This window comes from Acyrthosiphon pisum, chromosome X, assembly GCF_005508785.2.
Source record: "Acyrthosiphon pisum isolate AL4f chromosome X, pea_aphid_22Mar2018_4r6ur, whole genome shotgun sequence".
In the NCBI taxonomy this organism is placed as follows: Eukaryota; Metazoa; Arthropoda; class Insecta; order Hemiptera; family Aphididae; genus Acyrthosiphon; species Acyrthosiphon pisum.
Window position 1 is genome coordinate 3,763,663 of NC_042493.1, and position 21,860 is coordinate 3,785,522.

General features: G+C 29.0%; 1 protein-coding gene across 1 annotated transcript in view; it reads left to right on the top strand.

The window, feature by feature from the left end:
• Nucleotides 1-9,527: 9,527 nt before the first annotated feature.
• The window catches only part of LOC100571680, a 23,717-nt gene continuing 11,384 nt past the window's right edge, over nt 9,528-21,860 (top strand). Inside the window, exon 1 of the mRNA XM_003245320.4 lies at nt 9,528-9,850. Coding sequence (XP_003245368.1) covers nt 9,545-9,850 — 306 coding nt within the window. The 5' untranslated portion in view covers nt 9,528-9,544. The remainder of the gene's footprint in view (nt 9,851-21,860) is intronic.

The following is a 21,860-nucleotide window of genomic DNA, read 5'->3' on the forward strand; positions in this document are numbered from 1 at the left end:
CTACCTACGAAATTAATATTAAAATATATTCCCCTTTGCACAGTACTCGCTATTCATATTATATTATATTGACGTTATCCATGGGTGTCTTTACAACTATTTCATAACTCTGGCCATGAATAATGTTTTATGAAGTTTAAGGCGGGCAGGTGGTATGAAACAGTAAGTTTTTTTAAGGATGCGTTATACTAGGGCATACACCTAATCTACTAAATTGAATGAGTTCATTGAATATTATGCATACTTACTAACAACATTCATCGGTACAACAAATTATGAGGGGTAGGTCACCTACATAAAAAAACATTATAAACAGGGGAAACGCGTTGAATGCGTACTGATGTAATTTTCAGGAGTCACAAGGATCAATCAGCAACGCGTTTGACGCCCAATGGCATTCAATTTACATTTTAAGTAGGTAAACTGTTTATTATTCCCTAAGCATGACTGAATGTTATTTTATTATTATTTAGCGTGGATTAAACGCATGTTTTTAAAAATGTACCTATACATACGTCGTTAAGAGCAGTTTCTTTACCTATTATTATTTTTTAATTTACTTTTGTTTTTACAATACCTACAATATACACCGCTCTGCTGTACAGTAGATGTCTATTGTACCTCGTCATTGAGTAAGTCACTATAATATAGTATATATTAAATTTGAATTCAACGATAAAATATTGCATACGGAAACGATGGAAGCGAAGACGGGTATAACTCAGTCAATATGACTATATAGTATAACTAAGTGTCTAAGTACCTACACTTCATGATATTTATAATATGTTTATACTGCTACTATAGTAATTTAGTTTAAGTGCTATTTAGTAAGTATAGGTAATAAAAAAGTACTAGGAAACTGTAAGGTGTTACGTAAAAATTCTCGTTTTTCTTAAAAATGTTTCCCTGTTATTTTAAAAAGTAACTATACTGGGAATATTTTACTTTTGACCTCGCCCTGCTCCCCTAAAATACCAACTTTATACCTGTTGTAGTAATAGATCTAATTTTCTACCAGAAACCACTTTTAAAGTTGAAAATCTAATCATTTTTACAGCTTCGAAAGATGACGACATACAGGAAAAAAACACATTTCTGTAAAATCAATACATAATTTAGTTCAGAATCTAAAATTAGTTTAGACACTAAAGGGTTTAAGTTTGTACGTTTGGTGATTTCCATAGTGGATTGACACGGAAACACTCAAACACACATAAGTATAATGTTATTATGATTTATGATTGTGGACTATACTTGGCCGTTGCTGGCCTATAGGAACCACGTAACACTACAGTGGTCTCGTATTCAAATTGGGTAGATAAGTACCATATTTTTTACTCGTCAAAAGTTCGTGGTCAAAAAATTAATATTGTGGACTTTTTTTTACTCATCTAACCATATAAGCAACTTTACCCTATTTTAACACTTATGAGTTATGATTATTGAATCGCTCTACGCCTTATCGCCTTCAGCTATAAACTATATAATTAAAACCAAAATTATTTTGGCAAATAATAATAAATAAAGTGATAAAAGGGTGATTTTTTTACGAAATAATCTAGAACTGTGGTACATATCGAAGGGTTTTCTGGCAGCTTATTTGAGACCATTTGCGTAAAACCACTGCAGATACCGCCTGGTTGTGCGGTAATTCCACTCCCACCGTTTTGTCTGTAATCGTTTTGTCGTCATATTATTATTTTCATCGTCATGCCTTTATCGTTTTGGTTCATGTGAGCCAGGAATACGAATAGTTACCTATTATATATGTATTAAAATGAGTTAAAATGTAATTTCAAACTAAATTGATGAAGGAAATGTTTTATTGTCAACTGAATGCAAGTATGCAACGATAATATTATGTTGTTGTGCGCTGTTCATTAAGATAATTCATAGATAATCCGACCAAGTAATTAAACGATGTTTCATTTAAATTTAAACAAATGTATTAATATTATACCACTCAATACCTATACGTCACGTGCCAGTCACACTTTATAGATTGTTTAACGAAATGTTTTAAAAATATTGTATTCATATAGGTAGTAGCTAGGTAGGTACATATAAGAAATAGGTAGTTTGTGACTAAGTAATAGATAATAATAAATAATAATATAATATTATGACCATTATACACTATATTATAATACACTATATATTAACTACCACTACACTATATAATAAAACCAAATATCTTAACAACGAAAGTTTATGATGTTTTAATTCTCATCCAGCGAGCGTGACTATATGTATATTGTATATTGTCAAATAAGTGATTCGGTTATAATGTATTAATGTCATTATATCCGGTAAACATACGTATATTATACGGGTACATAATATTATGTTCAATATATAATAATAGACTCGTCAACTCATTAGAATGTTTCGTTTATACATCTAAACAGTATAGATAGGTACACATAAAGTCTCGGTTAAAATCATCTAGCATCCTTCACAGTAGTTAATAACGGATCTAAAAATCTATATGACTATAATATTAGGTATTTAACTAGTAAATTATTATTATTATTATTATGTACTATATAGCGAGTAATACACATATGATATTACGCTAACAGCGAAGCTTAAGAAATATATAAATAAAAGTAATTAAGCTTTTTCCTCAGACATATACTTTATGGGCTTTAGCTCCGTACAAAATATTTTGTCGACACTGTACCTAGTGTGCCTATAAAGCTATACATAGTTAATTTAAAATACAATGGCTCTTACATTTTTGGATCTTGTACAGAATTTTATTTAAATTATTTCATACAACCTGTTATCAAAATCATATTCAATAAATAGTTATGGTTTTAAGACATTAAAAATCTGTATTTGGATTGATTGACATTTAAATTATTTTTGAAACTATATAAATTTTACAGTTATTGGTTATTATAATTTATAAAGATATTTAAAACATATGCATTTAGACGTACGTCTAAAAATTATATTATTTCAGAAAATTATTGTGGAATCGACCATATAATATGGTACACAGTAAAGATAATGTTAACTAGATGATTAAAATAACTTTTTTGTAGGTAAATTATTCAGTGTTTTTACTTTTTAATTTTTTACAACAAATACGTGTTTTTAAGAAAAAGTAAGTACCTCAATATTTTCAAATTTAATATGATATCAAAAATCTACTAATGAGCATGTCGATTTATCGTGCAGTTATTTAAATTTAATATTTTAATTGGACTAATCTATGTTAAATGTTAATATATTATATATTATTATATAAACGTCTAAAACTTATTCCTAATCATAATCATGCAACCGTGCAGGTACAGTGTACACATTTTGTTTTTATCTTGTTTACATACATTTGACTGTCGTATTACATATTTTATACAAATAGATACTTAGCAAATGTATTATTTATAAATAATGTGTGTAGACCGTATAACATTAGGTATATCTAACCATTTGAAATATTATATGTGAAATACGAATTATGATTATAGAAAATGAAACATTTCAGGTCGGTACTATAATGAGTGAAAGTTTAAATGTAAAAGTATAAAATAAAATAATAGGAAAGTAGTTTTGATATAAAAATAATAATATGGCTAGTTTTCTGTAGAATCATTCTACTGAAAACTAGCCACATTAATGACAATACATTATTATAAAATAACATATATGATTATATGGATTAAGTATCATTCAGCGGAAAATTTTAAAGGAATACACGGTAGACGAACAGACGGTACAGTTAAACCATAATCTATAGGTATTATTATCACACTCAAAATTTCTCACACTCTATAGTCACATGAATGTCACGAATATTGTTAGACGTTAGTCATCAAATATAAATTCAATATATTTTATAATTCTCATAGACTGATATTTACTGAGTCGAGTAGATAGATACCTGTTATTAACAACTAAATATACTACACACGATATTTAAACCTCCAACATCCCATAACATATGGACATATATCAATATAGTGAAACGTCCATATAACTCATCGAAAGGATGACCGCTATTTAGAGGTGGCCTTCCTTTAGAGGTGACCACGTTAACAGAACTGCAATACTTTCAGATAACCACTGTCCACTATATACAAAATGCATGTAAATTTAAATACTAATATATACATACTACATTTATATGATATTTACAATGCACAAATCTGAAAAAAAGTAATTTACTACGGTTAAAAATAAAAAAGGTGTACATTTTTAGCAGTATTTTATCAAGTATGTCGTTGTCGTGGATATAATATAATATTTGAATTTAAAGATAAATTATTTTATACAAAAATTGATTCTGAGCGGAGACGTTGTGTCTGGTTAGCATACATGAATAAATAAAATAAAATGTAATAGTTAAAAAAAAAAATAATAAAAATCGAAAATATCTCTTGGCTATAAATAGCGTAACTTTCCGTTGAACTTTTTATTTTTGTTAGAGGTATTAAAACTTGTTGGGAACCGTCTATTAAAATTTCTAATGTTAGTTATGAAACAACAAACTTTTATGAATTTCTAACTGAACAATTTTCTCATGGCTATAAATAGCTCATAAAGAGTCTTGTTTGAATAAGACAAAGAACAAATGTTTAGAACCGTTTTACAACAATGGCGGATCCAGGGGTGGGCAAAAGGGGCAACCGCCTTAGTTTTCCTTTGTTTTACACTGTGTTTAGCCAATTTTGGAACTTTTTGTACTTTTGCCTCCCTCCCATGGCCCTCCCAAAATTAGGCCTGGATCTGCCACTGTTTTACCATGTATGGAAAATGCTAATATAAATATTTGCTGAACATTTCAAGGGTCTGCGGTAATTAATTTTTAAGTTACACCAAAAAAATTAAATCGATTTTTTCAAAAATTGTTCTAGCATAAAAATTACCACTTTTTTATGTTTTCTTGACGCTTTCTAAAACTACTTAGAATATTCAATTTTTACCTCCTAAAAGTACCAACAGATTCACTTTTCTATCAGAAAAGATGCTGATCTCGAAAATTGGAGCATTTTTACTACCCAAAATGTTGCTGACAGACAGAAAAAAAAACATCATAGTAAAATCAATACATTGTTTCATATTAAAATTTAAAAAAATGCGCAATATTAGTTTTTTTGAATTCATTTTATTATTTGAGTATACTAATATAGTCTATACTAGTACATATACTCTATAATGTTTGAACTGTAGGGCATTCCCATATGATACTGTAGGTTTCCAAGAGCCAACATTGTTAGAAATAGATAGTCAATTGCCAATACCTCTGAATACGATGGGACCTAAAAGGCTTTAATATATATGTTATCTTTATCTAAGAATGTTGTTATCTTTGTTGTGTAAATTATCTGCTATTGGGTAGACACCTATAGATGGTCTTAAATTGTATGCTTTTTTTTAACAATGTTGGCCCCAGACTTCTCTTTCTGTTATCAATACATTTCTTTATAGGACTATGGTTTAACCACTTTAATTGTTCCAAAGTGTAGTAGCTAATTTGTATGATGACATATTTTTATAAATTGTAATGAATTTTTGAATTTTTGAGGACCAAAATACGATTATAAGAATAGTTATAATATGTACCTACTAATTAATACTATGCTAATATTGAAAATTAGAAAATAATATACAGTTTAGTAATTTATAAAACTTAGGGATGTCCAGTGATATAGATATTTCTAACAATATTCGTGGGTAGGCATACCTTTCTTACACAGATAGTCGACAATGTTAAAATCATTAAATTATCATTAATTTAAAAAAAAATGTGTATACAAGTATGTAGTTGATACTTTTAAAGATTGTCTTTCACGGATATTTATTGTAGTACCCTCCCTTTAAGTACATTTCCCCGATGTTTGTCAATTACACCGATTTTTCTAGACTACCTGAAATATTATTTAAATCGTTTGTGTCTGTGGACAATATTAATTACTATAACGAAAATATTCACTACCTATAATATTTTCAAATATTTTATTTATAAAATATGTTAATGTTAAAAGTTAGTCCAACTAAAATTTAAAAACAAATATGAATTCATAAAATATATTTTGAAATCTATTCAATACAATTTCATGTTCAAGTGTAAAAGTTCGAAATTATCAGGGGCGGATCTGAAGCTTGTCCAAGAGGGTGGCGAGAATAGGAATATTTTTGAGTGATATATAAAGTACAATGAAAATTTAATTTCTATGTAATTAACTTATATATAAGTTCATATAGAAACCTGCAAGTTCAGTTTAAATACTCTGAACAAACATTGATTAACAATATTATTGTAATTAATATGATTAATTAAATAATCTTATTTACAGTTTATATATCTGACTTTACTGAGTAGGTATACAAAAATATCGCAAATCCAAAAGTATAAAACATTAAGTTTGGCATAAATGCAGTTCAGCTTCCGAGCGTTTTTTGGACTTTTTTCTTCAAAATGCGTGTTTTGCATGCTTAATTTGATGATACTTTTAAATAAAAACGCTCAAACTTAATTTTTAAGTTATGGCTGAAAAATGTTTTTTAATTTTTTTAATTAGTTAATTTTACGATGTAGATTATACGATGTGGTCACTTCTGATCTTTAATTAAGAAATTGTTGAGACTTAATTTTGCGGCATTTAATGCGGGCATTGACCGCCAGAAGCAGCGCTAAGAAAGCCGATTAAAATAATTCTGTGTAGCGTTATACGCATTACAACTTAGGAACGATTGTAGCTTAATTTTCAAGCGATTTTTGGAATATTTTGGAAATGTTAGTATTCAATGTGTTGGTGAAATCAGAATTTATATACCGTATTATCTACATCGTGAAATTAACTAATTATAATAAACAATTTTAAAAAAAAATCCCAAGGGGGAGTAATTGCCACACCCCCGCCCCCCCCCCATAAATCCACCCCTGTATTAAGCAACTATTTAAAATAAATGATTGAGAATTAGTGTTGAAAAAATTAATTAACAAACGATGTATATGCCATCACATATTATATATGCCAATATCGTTAATTTTTAGGGTTCCGTACGGTAAAACGGGACCCTATATTACTAAGGCTCCGCTGTCCGTCCTTAAAATAGTTTGATAATCATCTGCAGGTATTTAATAAATACCATTTGAGAATTATTGAATATTTTGTTTTTGTCGTTTAAAATACTCGCAATATCGTACATATTTTAGAGAGTATATATACGCCAAAAAAAACTGAGAAATGATATATTATGAAAACCGCATATTATATTTGTATTTAATTGTAAAAATATGTAATATATCTACCTGTATTTATTTTGCAACTTTTTTTTAGGAAATGGAATCTATTGAGATTTAAATGTATTTCATGTAATTTACATTAAGAATATAAAAAAATTTTAGTGCGATTTTATGTATTTTTTTGGATTATTGTATTAGCAATCGGGTAACATTTTATTAGAGGATGAATGAAAAATATGATTTTTCCGTCGTAGCCGTTAAAGTTTGTTGGCAAATTTTCTTGCGCTTTTCATTGTGCTATGACGTACATATATTCAATAAATGGAATTAATGTTGCGTGCGGCACGATGCAATCGACTGCACGAATGCACATGCAGGCCTACGAAAACTGCGCCCAAACGGCATTTTTTTTTTTGTAAGCTGCACCTGGCTTATTTCAATTAACTAGGTTAAAAAGGTATAATGTAAACTGCACCCCGTTTTTTATCGTTGGTAAAAAATGTGATTATAAATTGCACCTGAAACCAATAATATTTGAAAATACAAAGTGTACGTTTAACGTGTTAATCCCAGATGGTTTTTATCCATCATTCATAATATTATTTTATTTTGTTTCTACCAGTACTTGTGCGCAGTTTACAATCCCAAGACTGCACACACCACCTAAGTTGATCTAGTTGAAGTTCAAAAAATAAAAAAATATTTCTAACAAAATTGATGGATTAACATTTTTTTTTTAAATATTTCTGATTTTTTTAATTGAAAAAGTCGTTTGAGAACCAATAACTACAAATAGATCACACATTAAGCTAAATGCTAATTACATATTGCAAGTATGCATGAGTTATACGTCAGCTGTAGATATAGAAAAAGCAGTGTTTCCATGTTCAAACGGGAGGATACCGATTTACTAAACAGTACGGTTTACAAGTAATATCATTGTATACGAAAACGATTCTGAATGGAGATGGTCGTCAGTCCACCTATGTATAATAATAATAATTTTAAATTACAACAGTATAGCTAAAATCTTTGTTCTTTGTTTAATATCTAATTTCGTCCAAATTTAAACTAAAAATAACATCAAAAAATTGTGTTTGTATAATTTTTTAGATTCTTGGGTGCCAATATTAAGTACTTATGAGTTATGAGATACCTTGTTTTTCAATATTAAGCAATAAAAACTGATTTTATTAATTTAAACATTTTATAAATTTTTTATTACAAAATAATTTGCAAATTTTTGAGATTTGACAATGTTTTCAAATTTTAAGCTTTAATTGTTTATAAGAAAATCATGCTAATGTATCTTAAAATATGTTAACTCTTATTATAACAACTTATAAAGAACCTTCTATTCAATTTCCAAGCTTTTTGACCCTATAAAATATATTTTATTGATATTTATAAAAAAAAATGTTAAATGTCTATAAATAGCTCAAAACGAGAGTTTCATGAGAAATCGTTACTTGACAAATGATACTTGACAGTGTCTAACACTTATAAAAAATAAGTTTGAGTTTCCGATAACTTTTTTTTTTTTGTAAAAGTAGGAAAACTTAAGAGGAATCTTGTATTAAATTTTAAAAGCATAATGTTTATAAATTTCTAACTCAAAATAATTTGTTCGTGTTTTTGACAAGTTTTGTTAAAATTCTAACTTTTGTAAAATTTTGTAAAATCAATACATATTAGGTACCCCTCCGCACACAACCTAAAATGACAGAAGATGTTTATATTTCAAAGGCTGGAAAAAAATGCTCGCGGTACAATTAAACAGCCAAATGGATTTATATTTTTAATTACCTATGTCGGGCTATGTTCTATAAAAAAAATGTATTTATATTATAGTATATCATATTAATTAAACATAAATATTTTTATATTTTACATAGTTATATCTAAACATATGGGCTATGACTATACCAATAATCGTATATATCACAGGGATGACCAGTGATAAGAGAGTCACAAGCCGCACAATATAATGAAAAATAATAATATTAAGATTAGGAAAAGGAATATAATATACCACATCATATCAGTAAAAATGTTAAGACGCGAATCGCGGTTTGTCCACCCCTAATATAATATATATTATAATCAGTGTAGTATCTAAAGAAGGTACTTTTTTTCTGCTTTTTTTTGGATATCTCACCCGACCCCCCTGGAGTGTTGCGCTTAGGATCGCTTATCGGTTGGGATTTTAGTCGGAATCGTCGGCCGCCGTCGTCCGCGATCGGAACAATTCGGCGGCGGGTTGACGGGACCGGCAAGGGACGCGTCTTTCGCGCCCACGTCTACGGCAATTGTCGTCTAGCCACCGGCCGGGAATGAGCGATGAAGGAAACGACAGTGAGAGAGGTAGCCACGGCGGTCGGATCGAATTCGTGTAAACAAGACGCCGAAGTGTCGGCGGACAGGATGTCGGACACCGCGGACAGGAGGAAGCCAACCGCGGGTTTTAGTCGGCGGACCATGGCGGCGGAGGGTGCGTCGTTATCCTGTGGACGGTCGAGTACCGCGGTAGCCGTCCTGTCCGTGGTAGCCATTGCATGTTCCATGGCGGCGGTCGACTTGCGACACGCGGCCGCCGTTGGTCAACACTGGTTGTTGACGCTGTTTCAGTCGGCCGGCGATCAACAGGTAGGTGCCACCGATGAGTGTTTAATAATAAATATTTAGGTAGATATAAATTATATACAGAAGTTTCCCGAGGAGAGTTGAAAAAAAAATTACCTAAAAAGATGTCGGTAGGGATCAAAATAAAAATCACAGAAAAATCGCCGATATACATAAAATATATACCCACATAATGTATACTAGGTGTTTATTCATCAAATAATTTTTAGACTGTAACATAATAGATTTTTATTTCTAAGTTCCTATTTAAAAATATAAAAAAAATTAATTCAAAACAATGAAACAAACTTGAAGAATACATTATATAGCATTTACTTTAAATTACGTCACCAACTAAAAAAAATCTATACTTATTGATTTAATAATTGTTATATTGAATTAAAAACATAATTTATTGTATAGGTATGATAACTGTCTAAACTAAGTATTTAATTATTTAACGCGTTTGGGCGAGAATTATTGTTTTCTAAAACAACAGGACCCACCACGACATAATATATACTTACGCGTAATATATCAATGTACAATACGTCTTTTTTATTTTATTAATTTAAAAAAGCGTGCTCAACCGATAATAGTACTATTATGTTTCGATCTTAATAATTAGAATATATACAAACCACATTGGGCTAGGTACGAATATTTGAATGGCTAAAAACAAGTTGTAAATTGCAACGCTCCACTTTATATAGGCGTGTATATTATATACACGTGTGTGCGTGTAGGTACTCTTTAGATCTCATCATGCATTATTCAAAACAGTTGTAAGTAGTAAGTACCTATATAATATTATAATATGTAGATACCCTTACATTTATAATACGTCGTGTATCAAATCGTTTTTTTTTTTCTTTCATTGTAGAAATTATGTTTTACCTAGGTATACCTGGCTACCATTATATTATATTATGATATTCATAGGTCATGCAAGTATGAGGACCGGCGAACCGTGCACGAAAACCATGTTGTTGTGGATAGCTCAGAATAATATCTCCTCTTTTATTTTATTTTTTTTATTACAACTTATTCTGGGAGAAATCAGCAATAGGAACTATGCCCACCACCCATAAAAATACCAAACAGATCTGTCACCTATGACGCCCATGTTGATGCCTATTAGGTATATATAGTCATAATATAGTCATATGGTATAGGCACCTACACTGCTACAGTGCCTATGCAGTACCTATATAATATGTATTATATTGGAATGCATTACAATTTTATACCAGCCATGTCATTTAATTTTGTTCTAAATATTTCTGCTGTGTTGATTTCTGTATAATATAATAGTACTACTATACGTATATACCTATCAATGGGAATATAATTTACACGCAATAGATACATAATTACCTAAATCATATTATAATTATTATATAAAATCGCCGAAGAACATTTACCGCAATATATCGACTTCTGTGTTATTAATCGTAGACATTCTATTTAATATATCGTATGATATGATATAGGTACTTACCGTCTTTTGGTTAACATTTTAAACATACAACAGAGTACCTACCAATTATATTAATGTATGGAAAACAGTTTCTTTTTTTTATAATTATAGCTCTGGCTTCAATGACATTTATTATTAGCTTATATAGTGTTAAATAAATACAATGTTATTGGTTTAAAATTTAAATTATAATTTATTTTTATCGAGATCTATATGTTTAAAAAAAGTTAAATATATCTTCAGTGTTCTGTTAGTTGAAAGTTGTTGAGTATTTTGGGCAGTAAAATAATGGATAATTATTATTATGTGTTCAATCTTCATTTGTAAGAATTATTTTCATCGTCAGGTGATAGACCATCGGTTCCTTGCTAATCAAGTATGAGTGTGTAAGATGAAAATGTCCTATTCTGGATCTATTTATGACTATTTGCTCTCTCCTAGTCGAGTAATCTAGATAAGCCCATTTTATATTTGTGTTTTTAATGCCCCTCAACTTGATATTGGCATATATTGAATTATAGTAGTTTTGCTATGTTTTTTTTATTAATTTATGTGCCTAATTTATGACGTATTTAAAATCAATTTTATAAAACGTTATTTTTTATATAGGTATTACTATTTTTTTTTTTGTTGAAGCTTCGACAGCCTATAGCCAACTTATAGCCTGTGGAACTGTGGGGGAGGGTACTGTAGGTTTTTAACACGTTTGTGTTTGTTTTGACAGAATTTTTAAGTGGACACCTGTAGGTATCTGCCATACCAGGGTGGGGGATGACGGATTCTCTCTCCGGACACCGTGACTGCCCGAAGAAAAATGCCACCCGTGGCCGAGTTCGAACCGGCGACGGTGCGTGTCGCAACCGACGCCTTAGCCCGATCGGCCACTCCGTCCCCATATAGGTATTATTATTTATTCATAATACTACTAAATGTAATAATTTCTAAAATAATATAGGTTTTAGCACAAACGTTTACTAGGATCCTATACTCGTGAATAGCGCGATTATTTTTACAAGTGCAGTCAACTATATTATGTATGCATAGGCAATTATTTCCATAAACAAAAATGTCCATAACCATTCACTTAACCTTCGGGAATGTTTCTCTGGGGTCCATTAATTGGAAAAGTTGCATCCGGGGAAACATAATTTTTCCACCCCCACTCCACACCGTATAAACAAAAATAAAATAATAAAAACATAAACAAATACAGTTTATATAAATGTATTAAATAAAAAATAATAAAATATTTAGAATTTCCTACTGGCTTATAATAACATTCTTAACACAATAAAATTGTAAGGATATATATTTATTAGGTAGGTACCTACTTACACTTTTAGAAAAGTTTCTCTATTAGAATGGGTGAATTTCGAGGCTGAAATCTGACAGTGACATCGTGACGATGACCTTTAAAACAATATTTTACATCTCTTCAAATTTCAATCAAATATAGTCGTGTTATATTTATGGATGATAATGTTATAGTTATTGATACAATTATGTAGTTATAACGCCGTCCACAAGTGTAGATTTGCCTATATGGCTATATCTCAAACTTTATCAGCCTAGCCTGCAGCCAACCACCACATTTCGATAGATGATTTTGTTAAACAGCATCTACGCACAGTACCTACCAGCAGTTGTATCAAATGAAAAAGTCTCGAAAGTCGTAGAAAGTTGAATAAAATAATACAATCGAAATAATCTGGGTAAACGACTAACGGAGTATAATGATAATACGTGACTTCATTTAGAAACATATATTTTAATTTATTCTTTATATCGATTAAAATATGATTCTTCTCAAACGTAGTTGTAGAAAACAAAATGTATACATACCTATATCGTATCATACGCGTATATATAGTTAACAGCAAAACGTTGCACTAATAATACATTAAAATTAAATATTTTCACTGTCCCGCCATCGACAAATTTCTTCGGACGCCCTTGATTATTGTACCTACCTATAGTTAACGTTTAGGTATTTTTTTAACAGTCATAAAATAAATAGGTAGGTAGCAAACGATAAAACGCATAATATCCGAAGTGCAAAAACGATTCTTCGGGTCATCGTAATCAATTGATTATTGTATTTTTATGTGCAGTACTGTGTGAAACGACCAAAATAATAATGACCCCTACTTGTATATTATTTTTAATGTAAAATATATGTCGTCTGCAGCGGTATTGTTGCTGCGTCTGTATACCGTTTCAGTTTTATTCCCACCGTTTATCATAGTTACACAAAGCGCTGTCGTGTTATTCGAGTTAATAGAAATGTCCTGACTTTCGTAATCCACACACACACGACATATCACTACATTATTTTATCTTCTCCTTTACCGTGGCCTTGTTTGGAACTGTCCTGTTCAGCCTTGAGATACCCGGATTTACACGGATGCAAATATATTCAGCTTACAGCTAAAATACAGTAAATTGTTATATTGTAACCGATTTTCAACTTAACTTACTTTTCTGGCGGAAAACTGAATCAAGTTTGTGTATTTAAGTGGTAAACATCTCCAACCGTTTTCAAATGCGTCTGAGAAGACTGTAATTTTTAAGTTATATCAGTTTTTGACAAAATCAATCTTATTTTTTGATATTTCTGAAAAACGAATAATCTTAAATAAGTACTTGAAATGTTCACCGAATCTTTATACTAATATTTTCTATACAACATAAGATTTTTATTTATTTTGACTCTTTTTGATCTATTTATACACATAAGAAATTGTTGGCTCTTATTAGTCTTTATTTAGGTATCAACAATACCAAATTTTTCTCTTGATCAAAAGTTAGAAAAATTAATTTTAAAGTTCTTCATAAGTTTGTTTAGTTTTATTTAAAAAGGTTAAACGTAAATTTTTAATTTACAAACAATTTTTATCAACGTCTGAAGTAAGAATTATGACAAAATTAGTCATAATCACGAGAGTTATTTGAAGTTAGAGTATCTAAGATTTTTATATAAGATCTGAAAATTGAATACAAGATTCCACATAAGTTTGTCTACGTTTGACAAAAAAAAAAAGTTACTGGAAATTTAAATTTAATGTTTATCGGCGTTTGAAGTTAAATTTAATGTATTTCGATATTGAATATTCGCCCGTAAACTAAGAATTTCTTATCAAACGATTTTCTTATTTTATTGTAATATTCAAAAACGAATTAACCGTTAGATACATGAAATTTTCACCGGATGTTTATACTATAATTTCCTATACAGTGTATACTATACACTGAATGTATAGTATACACATTGAAATAGCTATTATACATTTTCAATTTTCATTTTTTATTTTTATTTTTTTTTTTTCTATAAATATCAATAATCAAATTTTTGCTGGATCAAAAACCTTAAAAATGTAATACATAATAAAATTACATACATTATTATTGTAGCTGTGCACGGTTTGTTCATGTCATAAATAACAAATTTAATAATATATTAATTGAAGTAATTGGATAGCTTATCATACTGTCTAGTATATTTTATTACCAATGGTACATGATAATAGTATAATACATTAAAAACAAATAAACCTCTTTTTATTATTTTTTTTTTTATTAAATTGTTAAATTAAAAACAAGTTATTTTAATTTTTAAACTGTTTACTGACCTATTGTTAAGTTATTATGAATAATGATAATTGTTATAAGCTATAGAAATAGCTCTTTCTGCAATGATGTAAAATGTATGAATATTTATGTAATTGTAATGGTTAAATATATTTATTTGTTTCGTGTGGTTATAATAGCTGAATAATTGCTCTGATTATCAGTTTAGTAGTGATAACTTATAGCTACCTACAACTAGTAACTACTTATAATTACTACGCTATAAGGTACATTGATGCCGTTAAAATGGTTTAAGATCAATTTTCCATAGGTTCATTTATTTGCGTATGTGGAAAGCACATTGGACAAATAAAAAATATCACATTATGTACTTAAAACAATTTTAACGTCATCACCTAAACGTAGTAATTCAATACTATAGTTCTATTATAGGCATTCGTTGTTTAGATGAAATTTTTATTAACTATTAGGTACATGGTCATTCATAGCCGAGTTCAAAATATTCATTTTTGAAAAAATATCTAGCATGGCTAAAATAATTGTTGGATTATTGTGTTTGCTAATGTACATTGTACAGTATGATATTAGTGCCGAAGGAATATATCTAATTATCTAACGTTTCAAATGGTAAATAATACATTTTAGGAGGTTGTGGTTCCCTCAAAATTCTATAGGTACAGTGAATATAATTGTTTGATATAACCCCCTTTCCCGTGCTACATACAAAATTTTAACACGATAGGAAAACAAAATAACATTTAAGTCTTGTAGCTTACGTAAATACATAAGAGAGGTTAGGGAACCTGAAAATAATAATAAATCGTGTTAGACCTTTAGCTTGTTATTCAAAAATATATTCATATAAGCTATGTATGAAATTTAGCTAAAACAATTGTGTGCTAAAGGTGTGCACTAGAAAATACTAAACCATGAAATAATCAACAACTGTATTCTTCGCAATTTTAGCTACATAGAGAAACATAAAAAGCGGATCCGTACCTAACAGAGCATTAAATCTCAACATCCGAGAAACACATGCATTGAAGTCATAATCTTTAGAATCTAAGATTAGGTACCTATAGCTATCGTAAACTTCAAACTTGAAAGAAGAGATTTATTGAAGAGGAAAAACAAATGTATCATATTATGAGACATGAATGATGATTCGTAACAATATGTAGATACTATAACTATATGTTACAACATACCTACAATAGCAATAACTATAAATCAGAGGCGTATTTACGGAGGGGGGAGGGGGGTCCGGACCCCCCTAATTTATCTCATCTACCTCATTGACTCCATAAATACCTATCTACCAATCTTGGAAACCTAAAATCGTTTACCATTATTTTAAACCTATTTTTATTCTTGGTTATCGGTTACCTGAATTTCGAAGGGTGCCAAAAATATTAATAAGCCATCTCTAAGCAAGGCATGTCTATATTAATCGGTGGTACCTATATAATTACTAGTACCAACTACCAACTACCATAGTTATATATATTTCCTTGGATAAATATCTATTTCTAAGATAATCGATACGTGATTTATTTTTTTACCACATAGGTATTTTAGAAAAAATTACATTTAGTTCTAGTACCTGACATTAATTACAACACGGGCTCTAAGCTCTGGGACTTAAATTTTAGGGCACCAATTACAAAATTTCATGTGAGCACAGGCACACTCAGCACCTCCCGTGCGCAAGCCTATATGGTTTTAACCTGTGAAGAACCTCGGTATCTTAAAGTCTTTATAGGGACTAAAAACAAATTCGATGGAAAATCAAAACTTCAAGTTCCCGAGGTAATTTATAATATTTGAATGAATGATCGGGACTGAAAAAAAATATTTGATATACAGAAACTTCTATAAGATATTGGAGTTTGAGATATCGATGTTCCATACCAGCTGTATCTATAAATATCGAGTACCGACTACCATTACTCGTTAGGTAGTCCTAACCTATACGTATGAACTATATTATGTTTATTTTATTTAAGTTACCTATATAAATAATTATAAGCTCGTATAACTGCTATAATAGTTTAATAATATTAATGACTTCTTAAAAATATTCTTAAATCATACTACATTATAGGTACCTATAATACAATTTTTTTTTAAAAACTGGTATTCAGTTAATTGGTTACAACCTTACTGGTAACCGAAAATGTTTTCAAGCGGTTATCGATTATCAATAACCTGCAATTTCGAATATAGTACCGGTAATTGGTTACCAGGACCAGGACCAGTTTAAAACCAAGAACCGATTATAAATTTTTTTTCGGTTACCCAACGATTCGGACAATTTTGATAGCTGTTTCAAGCTCTGAATCTAGTTATAAATTTATAATTATAGCATAATATCCTTAATCATGTTATGTTAAATTTTAAATACATTCAAGTGCAATCAATAAACCATTGTAAACAATCGTTATAAAAATCAAAATGTCCAATACCATTTTAATGTGATCACATTAGGTAAAAATTTCAATGTAATATGTTAATTTCTTTACATATATTATTTTATTATACAAGCATTACATACAGCTGGGTAATTCCATTTTTTCATTCTAAAACTTTTTTTTTATTTAGTTAAATCGAAATAATCCGAAAAATATTATACGCAATACGCATAGAAATATGAATTCAATTGACTTGTTGTCATTCGAAATTATAAAAACTTTAAAATAATAACAAGAACAAAATATTGTAAAAAAAAACATTCAAAACATTCAAAAATATAAAACAAATATTTATAATAAAGTGAAACTTTTCGAAAACAATTAGTGTAGAAAATTAATTTTACATTATGTGTGCTTGTGTTTATTATGTTTACCTATAACTAAAATATTATCATGTAGCTGATATAATTAAAAATTGTACGTATTTGTAAAGAATTGAACTTCAAACAAGCAATAGAATATGCCGCAAGGCTTAAATCGTGTACCTAAACCAGGTTATTTAATGAAAAACTTGTCTTTTAGTTTGGACACAAAACTTGTCATAATCTCGCATGTACTTTATAAAAATATTAAATATATTTAAACACGCGGCTTGTCAGTAGTTATCGATTGATCGCAAAAAACACAGTTTCTTATTATAATTTATAATGTTTAGATAATATTATACTGCACGCATGTCTATTGTTTATTGTTTGTCCATGTTTAACATTTTCTTTTATATCATTGTAATTTAGTGCATTATATTTGAAGTGCATACTGCGTAGCCGCTCAGGTACCTATAATATTATAAAAAATAAAAACAGACATTATAAGGCGCAGGTTATAAGTCTGACCACCCGCCCATGAATTCTATTTTCTAATATTATTATTATTATACCATTATTTTATTTCTTCCATCGACAAAATAATATGCGTACCTTCGAAAGTTCACGGCTCGGTATTACCATTAATACTATAATAATTGAACTACAGCTGGCCACACTCGTAATTACAATTAAACAGATTAAACTGTATGACCAGCAGACGGTCATTTCACACGTTTCTGACCTAATTTTTACTATAATGATCATTGCGCGTTCTCCGTAAATAATAATAATAATAATAGATTACATTTTCTAGTTGGTCGAAAAATGCTTAACCCTACGAGTGTCTAACGCAGCAGTTTTACGTTACGATTGGGTGTACCTATATTTGTCTAGCTAATCTTTATACAATAAACTACTTGAGGCGACTTGGGCGATATTTCAGATTTAAAATGGGTATTCCAAACTTTTAGGTGGACCTGATTTTGTCATAACCAAATAGATCATACAGAGTAATTAAAAAAAATATAATTGTTGTTATTAATTGGTTGGTTCGAAAATTTAATCACAATATACGGGTAAGGTGCATTTAAGTATTTAGCACACATTGGTGTGTAGAGAGTAAATTAGACAGCTTATGGCAAGAGCCTCTTACTTATCAAAAATAACGTTTAATAATCAATGGTAGGCATATAACTTGTTTAAAATTTAAAGTTAAGTTAAAAAGTTAATTTTTTTTTAGCTTTTTAGCCTAACTCGTTAATTATTTTTGTTTTTAACTTATTAACTTATTCAGTAAAAATGTTTACTATTGTAACTTAACATTTTATAGTTAATTATCATTGTCGTGAAGTTAAGTTAATTTTCTTTTCATGTCATGCGGAACCAGCTAGACAATACTGATTCATTACCTCTTTTTCGATTTTGGTAATTTATTTTCTAATTATATATTATATAATAATCTAATTGTTTATACAATATTAATCGTATTGGTAAATGTTTGTGTAAATCAAAATAGTAGGGCCGTTCATGACTTAAAATATTGGAACTTGAACTGAGTTAAGTTAAATTTTTTTTTTCACTTTTAACTTTTAACTGAAGACAATTTAATTGAATTAACTTAATCTGCCACAGTTAATTATTTTCATTAACTTGCCCACATTTGTCAATAATATTGAGATTAGAAAACTAGTATATGTATATTTTATATATAACCTAAATCAGAGGTCTGTAGGGAGCTTAGTCCCCTTAAAAGAATCTTTTGTGTCCCTGCACTTGTAAAATAAAAGAATAAACAAATAAATTAAAAGGATCAAATGAAAACAGATCCTCATTTTTCACGAACTGATTCGGAAAATTACATTTCCCTGCCATTATTTTAATAGTTAAATAAAAAAAAAAACCCGAGAAATCGCTTCTGCTGTAGAGAAGGTATTGAATTAAAATAACTCAATGATATATCATATAAAATAACATTAAACTATATAATATGGAAAAATCATACATAGTGAAGCAGACATATATTTTAACTCCAAACGCTTATCTATCACATAAAACTGTGTGCACACTGCACATTATACATTTTCGACATTTTTAAATTGTTGTAAGAAAATCTTATAAGACATATTACAGCACATGTCCACATACCTATATTCACATTTGCAACCCAGGAAAAAAACTTAAGTAAATTTGAAAAATGTACCTGTAAAGGAGAATTAAAATGTATTTGTGTGTTATAGAAAATGATAATATTATAAATAGTGAATAGTTTTAAGGCTCAATAATTATAATATTTTGAATTACAATAAAATATGAACTCATATCATATTTTGAAAACATATTGTTGCCTACTTTTCGTTTAATATTTAATTTTTGTCAAAATTCGAATTTCAATCGCTCATAAAATATATTGAATATCGTTGCTTTAGGCTTACGTTTTAAGCTCCGATATCAATGACTTAAGAAGATCCTATACATTTAAAGTAAACAATAATTTATAAAGTTCCCTGATTTTTAATACATATTTTATAAAATAATAAATAAACTAAAGAATTTTGTAATAATATAATCTATTATGGAATCGTAATAAAGTTTTTACTTTTCTCAAATGAAAATACAACATTTTTTTATCTTGTTTATAGGATTTTAAGTTGTCAGCCCGTCGCTAATAATCGTACCTATTCAATTTCTGTCTATGATTTTAATACATCGAAAATATGAAATAACTATGTACATTATACACTGAATAAAAAACTGTTTAATTAACAACTCTCGGGGGAGCAGGGGCTTTATGATATGTTATTTAATAAAGTTGTTTACATAAAGATACAACAATTCATAATAATAATAATATGAGCATTTGTAATGGCGGTATTACGTTACAGCTACCTAAACGTTTTATATCTGACTTCCCTCTCGAGTGTGATAAACTTTAAAAGTGTATAATTTTTTTAAAAATATTTTGAAATCTGTTTGATATGTTGTGTATCATATGTATATACTCCATTAAGTACATTTTGTAACACAACTAATATAATTTGTATACATAACAGTACACTTCTGTCATGGCCATTAACCGTCCATAGTCTTGTTTATATAGTTTGCTCAGTCAGGCAGTTCACGAGATAAAAACCACTTCAGATGTGATTGGTATTTTTATCGGTATTGTAGCAGTAAATTATGTTTTTAGGGTTTCATTAAAATCACTGTAGCAGAAGAAAGTGTCACAAACCACAAGCAAGGCCATCAGATTGTTATTATATTATGTCAACCTTAAAACTACTCAAGTTATCGTAATAATTTATAAATATTATCATACGTCATGTTAAATATTTTATCCAGTTTTATGTCCCCGTATATCAGTATTATATGAGTGTATTTCATATTCTGCCACTCTAGTTATACATAAATTGTACGTATAACCAGAAAGTAGATAGGTATTACATTAAAAAACCCAAATTGTACTTTATAATATTTTACTATTATTTACGTTTTTTTTAAATATAAAATTTCAAAATAAAAATATACAGTCTGTGCTAATTCAGTTATAGATACACCTAGCCTTAAATCCAAGAACTATAGTTATAACAACAACAAAACGAAAATAAAACAACTTTTATGCGTTGGTAGGTATTATAATAATCGTAGATTATGAAAAAATATTAAACCGGTTAGGTATATAGATAAATCTACCAAAAATCACTTAAAATATATTTTAATTTACAACTATAGCTAATTATTTTTAGATTCTGAGTGAAACGATGAATGTATTGATTTTACAATGATGTGTGTTTTTTTTTAATTTTTTAATTTTTTTTTGTGTCTGTGTACACGATAAGTAGTCGAAATAATGCTTCGATTTTCAACTTCAGTATCTTGTTCGGTTGGAAAGTGAATATCGTTGGTGCATTGAGGAGGTCAAAATTTAAATTTCCCAGTAATTTTCAAAAGCGCCAAGAAAAACCAAAGAAAAATTAAGGAAAAACGGGAATTTTTACGCAAAATCGATTTATCACAAAATTGAATTTGGTTTTTGGTGTAACTTTAAAAAAATGACCGTAGATACATGAAAATTTTACTGAATGTTTATATTAGCATTTCCTATACACCATACAATTTTGACTTATTTTGAACTCCTTTACGGACATTGTCAGTTTTCATTTTTTTTTAGTTTTTTTTTCTAAAAATATCCA